At 34.1% G+C, this 16,071-nt stretch overlaps 1 protein-coding gene across 1 annotated transcript in view; it reads left to right on the top strand.

Moving 5' to 3' along the window:
• The window catches only part of Syt1 (synaptotagmin 1), a 352,023-nt gene that overhangs the window by 135,724 nt on the left and 200,228 nt on the right, over positions 1 to 16,071 (top strand). Inside the window, exon 2 of the mRNA XM_026396991.2 lies at positions 11,051 to 11,232. Within this exon, the coding sequence (XP_026252776.1) occupies positions 11,067 to 11,232 (166 nt within the window). The 5' untranslated portion in view covers positions 11,051 to 11,066. The remainder of the gene's footprint in view (positions 1 to 11,050; positions 11,233 to 16,071) is intronic.

Here is a 16,071-nt window from a genome sequence, read left to right as displayed (position 1 = left end):
TAGGACATTAATTTGGAATACCATGTTCAGGAGCGGAATTTCACCTAAACCTCTACAGATCACTTTTTAGTTTTCATGTTATCACATCGAACGGTTGATAAATAAGTATGGGAAAATTAGAGGGGACCAATAACAAAACTAGTTTCCTAATATTTCAAAACAAATTACTTCCTATTTATCTAGCACCAGGCATCACCATGATTTACAGGATTATAGGGAAGATACCGCTCTATTCTGAATGGGAGAAAACAGTGAATAGCTCTTAGATCTATGGAGAATCAAAAACTGGCGGTCAGAGGCATACACAGGTAAAGGGCATTAGAAAGAAGTCACATTAGCAAAGCATAGTAAAAACTAAACCTGTAGATTAAAATTAATTTTGTTTTTATAATTGTGGAAATCAAACTGTATTTATATGTGCTTTCTTTGCACTACAGTCAATAGCAAATGCCATACAAAATGGGTTAAACCATAAGGAAAATGTATTATCTCCCATTACAAGTTCGGTCATAGGGTTCTTCAGGTCAGCCTCTCAATACCATCATGGTTACTTCCAGTGGCCAATTCTACCATCCATAAAGCAGCAGCCTTTTCTCATGATCATAACATGGCTACAAATTGTTCCAGGTACTACATGCAAACAAAACCATCTAGCAGAAGAAGCATTGATACCTCTGTATAACTTTTTTAAAGTTAGAAAAATGTTCCCACAAATTACCCAACAGACTTCCTCTTATATCACAACCTGCCCAAATAGGATCATATGTCCTTGCCTAAACCAGCCGTTGGCAAGAAGAATCAGGTTACCATGATTGATACATAGACTAATAAGATTTACCCATGAGATGGGGATGAGGTGATATCCCTACAGCAGTAGTTGTCTGAAAAACATAGGTTTTTCTTAAATTGTAAACAAGAAATAGCTGTTAGGTAAGCAACTGATATCCAATTTTGTTCATTTTCATTTTATAAATTATGGGTACCATTTATTTATGTCTCATGTTCACAACTTAATTCACTGGCATGCCATAGAAGGCAAAATTTGAGAAGGAGTAAAAAAAATTACTACTTTTTATACTTCATATCTGATATTCTTAGCACATAAACTCGATCTTCAGGGCTGCCATACTCAGGTTTTCTGTGTTCTGCATTCAATGGTGTTCTATGAGGCATGCTATCAGTGCAGTCTCTTATAATCATTTCTACGGCAGCCATGTATCACATTAGATTTTAACCGTTCAGTGTTCATGGCTGTATCCCTATGCACTCAGATGCTGAGTGAACTACTTGAATGATTCAGAGAAACTGGTGTCATGTTGGGCATGCTGTAGGCACACAATTTATTCATTCAATCAAACTTTATCTACTCAGTTATTTGTGAGACAGAATTGCATGTGCTCTGGAACTCCCCTGTTTCAATTCAAATCGAGGCTCTACTACTTACTGGTTCTACTGCATACCTTTACAAATTTTTTCATCCATAATAGAGAGATAATAATATTGCCTGACTTGTGGGTTTATTTTGTGAGTATTAAATGAGCTTATATTTTTAAAATACTTATATCAATGTCTGGCTGTTAGGGCTTAATAAGTGTTAGATATCTTTATTTATTAATATACTATTTTTTTCAGAAAGACTGCAGTATTTCCCGTCATCCTATTTACCACAATCTGAACTGTATATAGACCGATTTTAAAGCTTTGCTTCACTGCGTGACAAAACAATGACAGTATGAACACAGTTTGATAAAAAGAAGGCTTGATTTGCAAGCTTAGATTTTTGCTCAAGTGCCTGCAGCTCAGAAACAGCAAGAGCTCAGAGCTGAGTTTCAGCAAAGCATTGGAGAATGGAAATTCCAAATTATTTATCTGTAGCTTCTATTGAACACGTTTTGAGAGCCAGTTATCTTGGTCTGACTCAACTGTATTTCTTCAGTAATTGCCAAAAGTGTCTTTTCATCTTAGTATACAAAAGTCAAAGAGAAGTACTTCAATTACTATTATCGACAAATGAGCATAGTTTCTGAAAATTATATCCAGTTGGTTAAGGAAAGATTTTGATTCCTTCTGTAGATTTCATGTCTATGTTTCCTACCAGAGAAAGTAAAAATGAAGAAAGAAGTATTTTGACTCTTCCTATACCATTTTAAGACACAACAGAATATACTTGAAGTCTTTGTACTGCTTTCAAAAAGGCTATTCTGATATTCTTTCTTAATCATGACCCTGCTACCATTCTTAATAAAACCTTGGGAGGCCTTTAAAGACTTCAAAGGTTCTCCATTATTGACTGGCATTTTAAAAATAAATATGGTTTCTTAAATTTCAACATTGCATTAATAGGGAAATGGATAGTTAAGAAATGAGTTATAAGAAAAACCAATGTTAAATTTGTGAATTCATTTATCAAATGCTTTTAAAAACAGTTCTAATATCCCATATTCTTAAGAATGGTGTTCTTATCAGAGGTGGGAAATTTTCAGAGTTATATAAGATCTCTTATATTCTGTGTCATTAATTCAGAGCATGAGTTTTGTCTAGGATGTGTTTTGTTTCTTTCCATCTTTTATCCTCTTTAATAATGGTCTGAGAGGGAAAATAATGTAGCAATGAATAGTTTTCACTTGGCTGATGAATTCATTCCTGCTTTAGCCAGTTCTGAAATTAATGTTGATGATAATTGCTAAATGTAATCGTTCTTGATCTTTGGGGAATTACAAACAAGGTTTGTTTGAAATAATACATCATTTGTAAACAAGCATGTATCTTATTTTCATTCTTTGGGAAATACGTATTTCATACTTAATAGTTACACTCTAAGAAACAATAAACAAAATTCAGTATTATTTTATATACCACTAAGAAAAAATGTTGCAAATTAGAATGTCAAAATTGTCTCATATCACTTGCATTTTTATTTTTTTCTTATTGAAAAATCATTCAGATTTATCCACACCAATTTTATTTTGTGCCACCCTTGTGCACACAAAAGAGGAAAATGGAAACAAAATGCATTGTTTAATGAGTTCCTAAAATTTCTAAATCTGTCCTCAACTCAAAGTTGTCAATGCCCATCTTTTTTCACACACCATTATCTCCTGGGGTAATGCATTTCTGTAAATATTGCTCTACTATTGCCTCTAAAACTCTTCCAGACTGCTTTACTCTCTTTATTCTGGTTTTGATGGTGCATGCTGTCAGAAAAAGGATTCAGACAACTAGCAAGATTCAGATCCCTTCCCCGGGTTGCCCTTCAATTATTTGTTGCCTAGGACATCAATGAAAATAACAACCACAATGAACATGCACAGCAAATGGCAGCTTGGTCTGGCAGGCAGCCATAGTAAGATGCAGCAGATTATAAGAAAAAAAAAATCCCCATTTCAGAGATGTGAAAAAAATATATTGTGAAAGAATATATTCTGTCTACTGTTTGATCCATCACTCAGCTATTAGTCACCAATGATATTTTTCCAAGTCTACAGTGATAGGATCTCCACACCACTCAATATTGTCAGTTCCATTAGTCATCCATGTACATCAGTTAGAAATGCAAAGCAAAGACTTAGTAACAGAATTTACCACTTCTGGATATTACCACTTCTGCACAGTTTCTTTAGAGAATTTCACAACTTAAATTCCAAAATTAAGATTTTACTGACATAGCTACCTTTTCCTACCATACAGTGACTTTGGCCCTAGTCCAGTGTTCCCAAGTGAACTACCCTTAAATCAAGTACTGAAATCCCTGCGACTATAGCCACATGCCATCTACACATAGACTCATTCCCATCTTTATAGATTGGAAAGCACAAGTTTACCTATGCGTGAGCAACCACTGGGATTTATACCTGAAGTACATCTCTCACTCACCACTTACAAGGTCTGTCTCCACTCAGAGAATGCAAAGTTAAAAAATAAATAAATAAATATAGAGCCTGTGAACAAGTTGGGGAAGCTCAGAAATAAACCTGCAGGTAATGAGATATGTTGATGTAGGTAGAACTTCATTATGTTTTTTAAACAATGAAAATTAGGATGGATGCAAATAACTAAATTCTTAATATAACCAGTGTCCTTCCGCCTTTAAAGATGGATTTTGAGAAAGTACTTTTGCTTGACTTGAGGGGACAGGTATGAGAGGGAATGAACTCTGGAGAATCTAGAAAACTAAATAGCTCTACATAAGAAAAAGAGGAAGGAATTTAAACTTAAAATAGGAAATTAGGAAACTGGTAACACGGAGTTCTCCATCCTCTAGTAACAGGAGGAGCTAGTTACAAAAAAAAAAAAAGTTTGATCCTGGTTTTTAATACAAACAAAATGCCTTTTATAGTATTGGCCATTTTGAGTATCTCACATCTGCACCTCTCTCTGCTCATCCTATTTGGACCCAAATGTCCTAATTCCAGGTCTTATTCACGCTTTTCCACATGCTTCTTGGAAATCGTTCCTGTTGCCACGTGTCAAACGTTGTTGATAAGGTAATTATGAGTTTTCCACTGTGGGTGTCAGGAGATGCCGCTGTGGAACATGTCTGAGTTCCCATAATGGGAAGAAGAGGCAGCAATAGAAGCTCATGGGCTCTCCTCAGGCATGAACTGGAACCTTGCTCTTCTTTTCTCTGACTCCACACAAAGCACAAAGTAGACACAAAGCACATAAGTAAACATGCATGATATAAGTCAAATGCCTGGTACAGGATACATGAGACCTAACCAAATGTGATAATTGTTCTCCCTCTAAGGAAAGAGGAAGTGGGTGGGGAGGAGAAAAGAAGGAAGAACAGAGGAAGGAAGGGAGGGAGGGATATTGGAAGACTTTGGGAGTTCCTAAGAAAAAAACAGAAACTGAAGGATTTTGATGAGAGAGGGGAGAGGTGGAAAACCCATATGATTGTGAGAGGCTACAGAGAGACAGGTAGGAAGAAGGGAGAAACAGGATATCTAGAAGCTTCCATTGCTGGGAACTTGAAAAGAGTCATGATATTTAAAGGGGATTCTTAGGAAATGCGGCTGCTGAGCACACAGTTTTTCCTTTCCCATGTTCTTCCAAAGATACCTTCGGCATAACAATCTATACAGCTCTTCAATGTCTGTAGTATGAGATTTGTGGGGATGGGGAAGAACATAGGATTCTGTTATCGAAGTAATGCTAAGAGGACTCTCACTTAACATTGCATATCCAAAAGCACTTTACTCCCTAGAAAACTTACTCTTAAGCAAAATTCTTCCTGAACTCTGAGAAGACTACCAAGACTTGATAAATGGGTAAAATCTGGAGCTACCTGGGCCTATTTTGGAAAAAAAGAAAAGAACTTGGATGCCTATGTATTTTTAAGCTAAGATACCTACCATGCTTTCAGTTGCTTCAAGGTCTGAAAAACAAGCTTTTGTCCCTAGCCTTTTCCTTGGACCTGCCTCTGGAAGTCAGTCCTACTCCACCATAATGGAGCTGTATAATCTCTTGCTTCCCTTAAGAAATTTTATCTGTTTGAACTGAGAAGATACATCTAAAGCCTGACATTCCAACGTCTGCAAACTTGTGGAAGAGTCTGATGTGCTGCTAGACTTCTCTTATGGCCTAAGGATCCCTGGGCATAGATGGAATTTAAACGAATGTGTTCACAGTGCTTCATATATTTTTTTCCCCTCCAAAATTCTTTCATTTGGGTGATATAGGTCAGATACCCTAGGAACCTACTTGCAGTCTGAGGTAGTTTTACTAGGGAATGTTTTCCATGTGAGAGACTGAAAGAGGCAGGTTTAGATAAAGGGAGATGCTTATTGAACTGAAATAGGGTTAAGAAGGAGCTTTAGCTGACCCTACAGTGTTTAGTTCAGAGATGACCTAGACTGAGGCAAGGAGCTGAGCCTTCATACCATCACCCACCCATCATTGCATGAGTTTTATCTTTGGGGAAGGGAGTTGAACCTGAGGCAGGGCAGCTCCTTTGGGTCAAGGGCAGTTCTTTTGGAGAAACTTCTGGGCCCAGAACTGTCATCAGGCTGCTCTCCCTGAAACTGAGGGCCAAAAAAGGTGAGGCCCTCATTCCTGAAAGTGAGGGGGTTGGGAGACGGGGACAGCAAGGATGCGTGTGGCATCCACTTACAGTTTCCATCGACCACTATGACAAGCTGATGAAAGAAAATCACTACATCCTGCCCTCTACCTTAAAATACAATTTAACACATTCCACAAAATTTCCCCGACTGTTTTTAATAACTACTCCAAGAGTTACTTTCAGTTTGGAGCTTTTGTGCATAGAGTTCTTTTGTTTGAGTAAGAATATTTTTTTCAATATTTCTTTGACCTTCTCCTGATTGCTCTTTAATTTTGCATGCTATTATTACAAAATACAATACTTAAATAGAGATAGAAACAGTGTTTTTTCTAGAAATCATTATGTTTATGCATTAGAGTAGTCTATCTCACTATACAATCTGAGAAATCTATATCAATTTGTAGATCTAGAGATAGACATAATTAAAGTCCTAGTAGGAAGAATAAATATAAGGGGCCAGTAGGGAGTTGTCATGGCAACAAAAATCTTGATTTTCCTCATTTTATACCACAAAAGTATTAACCTTTATGATGCCTTAACATTTTTTGTACATTGTATTCTAATCACTGACCATTTTGTATACAATACTTGTTAAATATGTAGCTGCATTGTTCATACTTGAAATTTAGCTTCTTGATTACATTTTAAAGTATTTTTTTTAATCTGGCATTGGTAAATTAAACCCATTCTGCAAAATCCAGTTTTCTCAAGATCATAACAATGAATGCTAAAGACAGGAGTTTGTTTGTTGTTTTTTTGTTTGTTTGTTTGTTTTTTGGCTATTTGTAATTTAAAATTATTCAGGTTTATAATATATGGAAAATGTAACATGAGAGAAGTGGATATTCCACCATAAGGTCAACATTTTTAAATGTATCTTTCCAGCATCTTTTCTACAAAAGATTTTTTGTTGTTGTTTAGAAAAATGAAATATTCCATAATGTCTCATAATTTGCACTTTTCATTTAACTCCCATGTGTTTTCAGATTGTAGATATTAATCTTTAGGGTAATTTTAATAGCATCATTTTTTAGATTACCATAATTAAGAAATCTCTCTGTTAGGTAATTTCTGGTACTTCTAATATTATAATTTTACTATAAATATCTCTATACTGAATAATTTGTACATCCAAGATTAACTCTTTATCAAGAATTCCTACAATAAGAATGAGCACTGTTAAAGATTTTGGTCTTTTACTTAGCTGTCTTTGGAGTTTTTACTAATTTCTCCTCCTCCTCAGTTATCCAGTTCCTTGTACTCTCACCTTCACTTATGATCTTTCATTAGGCAAAATTTTAAATAAAGATACTAGTTATTTTAATCTTTAGTTTTTTTGATAATTTTGTGAAATTAAACACTTTTACTAATTTTTTCTTTTTGTTTTTATAAAGAGGGAGGGGAATTGGTATTTCTTTGGAAATTTCTTAATCACATGCTTTCTGCTGAATTTAGAAGAGAATGTATGTTTCCATCCAACAGTGAGCTTTTTTAGGGGGGAGAGGGGCATATTTGAGAATGCTAAATTCCACTTTAACAAACCAAACATCTATACCTCTAAAATTAAGTTGTCTGTTTCCTATTAGTAAGATGAAGTATATTTTCTATTTACTGGTAAGTTAATTAAAATGAAAATCATAAATACTTCTTTAGTACCAATTTAATTGTTTGATAATACTTAAGTGGTGTTATTAGAGTAGTCCAGTTGAAAGAACCTGGGATCTGTCAAAAATCTGTGAAGGACAGATCATTTGTCTGGAGAGTCGCGTATCAGTCTTTTTCATAAATTAAGAATAAGTGGCTCAGTGGTAGAGCACTTGCCTAGCATGTGTGAGGCACTGGGTTTGATTCTCAGTACTACATATACATAAATAAAATACAAGGTCCATTTACAATTTAAAAACTATTTTTAAAAAAGGAATAAGTCACTTTTCAGGGCAATATGGTAATTGAAGTTACTATACTTAAATATTAATGATAGCATTTTGACACCTAGTAGGTACCTAATGACATCTTTAGTTATTAGCCCCATCAGTGTTATTGTAGCTTAAGAATGTTCATTCTGTCATGATTTTTCAAATTGTATGTTTGAAACCATTAGTGAATTATGAAACTAAGGAACACCATGTGGAGGTACAACTAAAATTTTTAGTGAAAAATAGAGTAAAATTGAATGTGTCAGGGTATTTTACAATAGTAAATTTGTTTATATTAAATTGTTCAGTATATAACATGCAGGCAGAGAGTGTATACTAGATCACATTGTAAAATGTAGTTCTTATTATGAGTTGTATTTAAGAGCTCCTTCAACAACACATGATATTATTAGATATTTATCTTATTGAGTACAATTCCCTTAATACTACAAATCCCAATTCCAGTAATTACTATTGTACAACTTCCAACCACATGCATAACCTCCCTATACCTTAGTTTCCTCACCTATGAAATGGGTTATAATTAATTCTTTCATGGGGGTAGTATAAGAACTATGCTTTAATATTTCTAAGCCTTGTCTATATTTCTTATAATCATTTCTTAATTCACAACAAATTAGAAATGTTAGGGATAATTGGATGGCAAGAGTTAAAAGTTTACTGCTTTTACTTCTATGTTCAATACCTTCCAAGGACACTTATGTCTACAAAGAATGTAATTGGTAATCATGGAAACAATTATTTTGTTTTCTTAAAAAGATGAGTTAACTTCAAGCACATTTTCTAAATGTTAACTCTATTAAGCAAAAGTGTTATTGTTTCCATAGCTCTATAATATTCCAAATATATGCAGAAATGTCTTATATTCCATAATATGTTGGAGCAATATGCAAAATCATGTCACTATTGTATTTGGCTATATTTTCTTGACCTACATTATTCCATAATTCCTCAAATATCCTCAATAATCCTGTATAGATAAGAAATAAAATGAATCACAATTGGTGATTCTCAAGGCAGAGGAAGAAGTTCATTTTTTAATATATACATACTAATATTTCATACATGTATTTTTAATATATACATACTAATATTTCATACATATATTTGAATATTATAATTTTGGTCTGACTCATGAAATATAAAGTCATGACCTCATCAGTATCAATAATTTTATCCAAGTTGTACCAAGAGTACAGATGGGACTTGTAAGTTTTTCAGGGATACAGGTTCCTAAGCTAAACAGGATCAGGAAAAGCTTTTAAGAAATGGAAAGTTTCCACACTTTGGGAAATTCTGGGCTGCTAAATGCTATTAAAGATAATTCATGGAGACATGGATGGATGGATCGATGGAACAAATTTATATGACAGATACCTGCTGAGTTTAATCTTTGCATAGATTATCTCATTTTATACTCAAAATCCTTAAGTAGTTGGCCTGATTATACTCATTTTTCCAAATGAAGAAAATGAAAGAAGAGATCTGGATTTGTATCTTTCTGATTCTATCCCTTAGGAATATATTACTAGCTAACAGCAAAAAACTAAAGGCTTAGAAAAGAGAACTAACCAATTATGGAATAAAAATTGATTATCTTTGTATACATTAACCTCAGCCATGATCTCCTTCCAGGAGATCTAAAATCTCTGGATTTTGATTAAGATTTTAATAATGCCATCCACCTAAGATTATTCTATTTCAGTTATTCTTTCAGTAAATATGTAAGTATCCATAATTAATTCATAAAAGGTTTGCATTCTATAAAAATCCTTTATGTGTTTGCCTGTTACCTGCATTTCCTGGCAAATCAAAAGGTCTCTACCTGCCCATCAAATTTCCTGTTGTGACTGTGAAGTTATTCCTGCCCTGACCTGTTTACATTTATCTATCTCTGGTCAAAGTCATGTCTCCTTTTTCGTCAGCATGGCCCAAAATTTTAAATCACACATTTAAATTTTAAAGCCCCAAATATTTTTGGTTTGCAGAACATGAGTTTATTTCTACTCCTTTAGAATACTTTTCGTACATTTATATAACACCTCACATGTGCTATACTTTAAAAAAAAATGTGAAAAGGGCAAGGTTCAGTTTCACATTTCAGAAGGGGTACAAATTAAGAAGTCAGGTCCTTGTCAGAATTAATTTAGCTAGTGAAGAGGACTAGAACTGATGTCTTCAGAATTCAAGACTAAGATATTTTCATTGCCTATCTTAGGATTGTTTTTTAGTAGTTTGAAGATTAAACAAGCACTTAAGATAATTGAATAAATTAACGTAATAAAATAATTCAATGACATGATCAACCTAAATAAATTAAAATAATTACACAGACAAGTCATGTTTCATCATCAGTGTCTTGATAGTCAATGTAGCCAATCATGCCACATTCACAGTGACCTAAAGAAATTACCCAGCAAGACAAGTGAATTATTGATCAGAATATTGCCTACAGTAAATGTAAAAAGTGTTTGAAAAGATTGGGAAAAAAAATTGATATCCATAAGTGAAATCAAGAACTAATTTCTGCATCATGTTCATGATATCTGAGACTCTCAATGTTATAATAGTGTTATTTATAACCATTTAAAAAGTCACTACCATTTTGAAAGTATGCTATGACTCATCACCATTTCTAACACAAATATCTCTCTTTTTTTCCTTTGAGAAGATATAATGTGTTTAGAGGGTAGAGTGTGCATATTGTCAACAATTGTTTCATACACATTTCACTAAGATACAGGTTAGAAGTTAAATCTACACATGGGCTGTATAAATAAATTACTAAGAGATTTGACAGTTTGAGTAGTATGATTGGGAGAGAATGCCATTCAGTAGCTGCATCTGGTCTTACCCTCTGGGAAAGAACTCTCCACTCACTGTGGTCCCATAAATATTTCATGCACCTACATAAAGTAATATGCTAATGACAGACTATTTAGCCGGTGAGCAGGTGGGACCTGTGATGTTTTCATCTCGGATATACCTTTGATGTGGGGTCAGGTGAGCCATTTTCAATTGCTTTTTCTTTGCTTCCCTCCCCTCACAGTTTCTCAGAAACTAAAATGGTGAGCGAGAGTCATCATGAGGCCCTGGCAGCCCCGCCAGTCACCACGGTTGCGACTATTCTACCCAGTAATGCCACTGAGCCCGCCAGTCCTGGAGAGGGAAAAGAAGATGCCTTTTCTAAGCTGAAGGAGAAATTCATGAATGAGCTACATAAAATTCCACGTGAGTATCCCATACTATTATCAGAGTAAAAATAAAGGGTTGAAAATTACCTTACTCATTGGTTAAAAAAGTAGGACTCTTAATATTTGAATGTTTAAGGTAGTATTCCAATCATATAATGGAATAATTTTACTATTCCATCTTTATTGTCTTTAACTATACTGTATCAATGACAATCCAGTGTACTTTTAAAATCGGTATGTTGTGTTTAATGTCTTTTATGTCTGTTTCTCTAAAGAAGATGAATGTTGTGCTATAGGTTGTGCTATATATATTTTGGATTTGCATTCATGAAATTATTTCATTATAAAAACTATTCCTAAACTATAGCTACTATTTACTTTCTCAGTATTGCAAGTTTGAGTTTTTTCCCATTCTTTTTCAACATTTTAAAAATCTTTTGTCCAATTTTGAAGTTTTTGTCATCATCACGTAAAAGCAAAAATCTGAACGTTAAATTTATCTGTATAAGTTTTACTACTAAATCCAATCAGTGGCGTTTAATTTTCTTGATTTTATATTTTGTATTGACAGAGAAAATCTTCTTGTACAACATGTTTTGAAGTATATATATTGTGGATTGACCAAATCTGACTAATTGACCAAATCTGACAAATGCATCAATTCACATACTTATCTTTGTGCAAAGAACACTTTGCATTCACTCAATAATTTTCAAGACAACAATATATTATTAACTATAGTCACCATGTTGTAGGATATATTTCTTGAACTCACTCTCCCCATCTAACTGAAATTTTGTATCATTTGAACATCTCCCCAACCTACCTTTCAACATTCCCAGCCACAAGTAACCATGAGATCCAGTTCTTTTCAGAGTTAAATTTTTAACTGATACATAAAATTGTACATATGAATAGAGTAGTATTGAATGTTTTGATACATTTATACATTGTATAATGTCTAAATTGGGTTAATTTATCTGTCTCCTCAAACATCATATCTTCATAGAAAACACTCAAAATTTTTTATTCTAGCTTTTTGAAATGCAAAGTATATTATCATTAAAAGGTCACTCTACTGTGCAACAGCCAGCCAGAACTTCTTGCTTCTATCTAACCATTGCTCAGTACCCATCAATCAACCTTTCACCATTTCTCTCCTACTCCACAGCCTCTGTATGAGGCTTCTCATTCAGATGTATAGCCCCCCTTCTATGAGAAACTTCTGAGATTTCACATATAAGTGAGACCATTTGATATTTGTTCTTTTCTGTGTCTAACTAATGTCTCTTAACATAATGTCCTCCAAGTTCATTCTTGTTATTTCAAATGGGAAGATTCTTCTTTTTATAGCTTGCTAGTACTCTGTTGTGTAAACATACCACATTTTCTTTGGCCACTCATCCAGTGATACAAAGTAAGGTTGATTCCATATCTTGGCTATGGGGAATAGTGTTGCAGTAAACATGGAAGTCATGACATCTCCTCAGCATACTAATATAATTTCTTTTAAAAATCTCACTGGAATTTCTTATCTTGTGTTTTTTTTTGATAATAGGTGATACCTCCTTATGGTTTTATTTTGCATTTCTTTGATAATTAGTGATGTTGAAATTTTTCCATATACCTGTTTTCCATTCTTCTAAGATATATCTATTCAGGTCCTTTTTCCTTTTTTAACTGAGTGGTTTGATTGCTATTCAGTTTGTTTATGTTACTTGTATATTTTAGATATTAGCCACTTATCAGATACATAGTTTGCATATATTTTTACCATGCTATATGTTATTTTTTCACTCTTTGATTTTTTTTCTGTGAAGAAGCTTTTTAGTTTGATAAAATCTCCTCTCTCCATTTTTGGTTTGTGGGATTTTCTTTTTTTTTTGGGGGGGGGGTGCCTTTTTTTTAAGTTGCTTAGAGCCTCCCTGAATTGCAGAGGTGACCTTGAGCTTCTGATCCTCCTACCTTATTCTCCAGAGTAGATTGGATTTCGGGGATGTGCCATCACAACCAGCTTCATTTTTGTCATGATTACTTGTGCTTTGAGGGTCAAAACCAGAAAGTCATGACCCAAACCAATGTAATGAAACTTTTCCCCTATGTTTTCTCCTAGTTATTTTATAGTTTGGGATCTTATATTTATGTCTTTAGTCCATTTTTTATTTGATTTTTATATGGTACGAGATAAGGGTCTAATTTCATTCTTCTGTATATTGATATTCAGATTTCTCAATACCACTTATTGAAGAGACTGCCTTTTCCCAATTATCAGGACCAATTTCCTTCATAAAAAGACCAAAAGGGAGTAAAGGAGGAAGCTATCATAAAATCTAGAAAATAAGACAAAGGCACTTAGACAAACTTTTGCCTGGGATTATCAAGAAGTCTGAGGTGTCTTAAGTAGAATGAACAAGGCAGAGTGTGGCAGAAGTTGAATTTGTCTATAGCAAAAGCCATATCATGTGGGGCCTTGTGGAGTATTTAAGAAACTTGGATTTTACCAAGTGAAATAAAATGCAGGGTTTTTTGAGCATTTTTGAGCAGAGGTATCCCCTGTTCTAACGTAGGTTTTTTAAAGATCATTCTTGCTCAAGTATTGAAAATGGCTTACATAGGGACAAAAGATAAAGCATGTTATTGCAATAATTTAGATGAGAGATTTTTTAAATTTTATAGGAGTATATTATAAGAATACTGAAAGACCAAATAAAAAATAAGAGGAATCAACTTCTTATCCCTCAGTCATTAGAGATATTCATTTCTCCATCCACTTTTAACAAGTTCAGGTTCATCTGAGACACACTCTTGACAGAGTTGTCAATAACTATCATCCTCTGCAGGAAGATCTATAATAGAGAAGGGTTGGAGATGGTCCATTAAATGAGCCCTACGGTGAGAATAGCAAGATCTCAGTTCCCTTCTTTGCTCTGCTGCTGAGTTAATGGACTGATATATAAACTCCAGGTATTTTGAGGTTACAACAACCAGATAGAAGCCAAATGCATGTGTTATTGGTACAAACTCCCACTTATAGAATATTTTATTAAACTATCAGCTGTGAGAGAAATGTGTTATAGGGAAGCAGAGAAAGTATTGAATAATACCACATCAAATGCATAACCTATCTTTCTTCAACACACTCTCCTCCTCTGGAAGAGTAAACAGTGAGGCACATGACAAGGCTGATAACCATGTGAAGGAAATGTTCCCCATTTATCAGCACAACTTATCTACTCCTCTCCTTTAGGTCTTTCCCACTGTCGGCTTCTTACTTGGGACTTCCCCAACTACACATTTAAAATTGTATCCCCAACCTTGAGAGCATGTCCTGTCTCTAGTCCTTGGTTTATTTCTTACTACATTGCTTAGAACCACATTCTATTCTATGTGTTTTATTATTTGATTTAAAATTTTTCCAGATTCCTCCAAAAATAATGTAAATCCTATGATGGTGAGAGGGTGGGTCTGTTTCATACATGGTCCAGTTGCTGGGTGCTGGTGCCAAGTATACACAAGGCACTCAATATGAATTTGATGAATGGATAAATGAGTGAATGTCAATTTAACATATCCCAAACCATCCTTCTTAGACTTTGAGGCTTTAAGATTCTGAAAAATTAAAGCCTATTATTAAAATATAAATGTTATATTTCAAGTACTAAAGAAAACATCATTTCAGCACTAAGCTATGTTGTCACATTGAAAAAGCAATGCCATTTTATGATGGCAGCCCCTACATCTCTTAGCCTTTTTAAACTTAGATCCAGCTACTATTTTTTTCCTTCCGGTTTATCAGTATGAAAACCATCAGCTGGAAAAAAATTTGTATATGAAATTCTCTTTTCTTTTGTTACCTTAGCTAATCTTATCTCATTTTTTGCCAAGTCATTGCCCAGTTCTTGTGTTCCTTTATTAGGTACTAGAAATCAGACCAGATAATAAGTCTCCCCCTCAGTAGAGATTTGCTTTTGACCAGCTATCTTACATACTAGAATACTAGAGGACCTGAGTAACACCTACGAAAACTATTATGTTGCTACCACTCTCCTTAATATGATAGAAAAGAACAAGCAAAATACCTAAAATCGTCTGGTGGTAGAGTAAATAGGTGTTAGAAAAACCATATCATAAATACAGTCATGCAGTTTTAATAAAAGATTGTAACAGTGCATATTTTACACTTTCATTTTAATCCATCACAATTTTTACTGCCTATGTAATTGAAATTTCTAATGGGATTTGTATACAAGGGACAACACTAAGCAAAAATAAAACATATCCCTAAAATCAAATTCCTTTAGGAGCATATGTTATATAAAGGTTATCACTTTTGGCTTGGCATAATATAGTGTGACACTAATGACAGGTAACAAATTAGAATATTAATCGATTTTGGTCTCTGAACTAAATTGTGGCTATCTGGCAGATGTGTTTTTTGCAAAATTGATAGCAAACAGCTTTAGTCTGTCACTTGAAATTCCCACTTGTAAGAAGAGAGGTGTCACAATGGCAAGGAGTGTGCATGTCATTAGTTAGGTAATCTGCACAGTCCAGTGTGGAACATATTCAAACCAAATTGCCTGATGATATCATCCATAACACCACAGAGCTTAAAAAGAAATTAAAAGGAAAGGAAATGGTAATGCTAAGCATTTTTATCTTTGAATTCATTTTGCACACTGTTATCTAAATGAAGCAGACAAGGTTTGGGAGAATGTTTCTTTATTTTGCAACTTTGATTTTAATATGACTGGGGCCATGGTTGGTTTGTAAAGCATGAACTCATGTCATCCAAATAGCTGTGATTAAGGTTTTGATATTCATGAGTTTCTTGAAGTATAGTGCACCTTTCCTTAAGCACAGCAGAAAGCCAAAT

Source organism: Urocitellus parryii, chromosome 5 (assembly GCF_045843805.1).
Source record: "Urocitellus parryii isolate mUroPar1 chromosome 5, mUroPar1.hap1, whole genome shotgun sequence".
Lineage (NCBI taxonomy): Eukaryota > Metazoa > Chordata > Mammalia > Rodentia > Sciuridae > Urocitellus > Urocitellus parryii.
The sequence above is the reverse complement of the archived record's forward strand: the minus strand, read 5'-3'. Positions and strand labels throughout refer to the sequence as shown.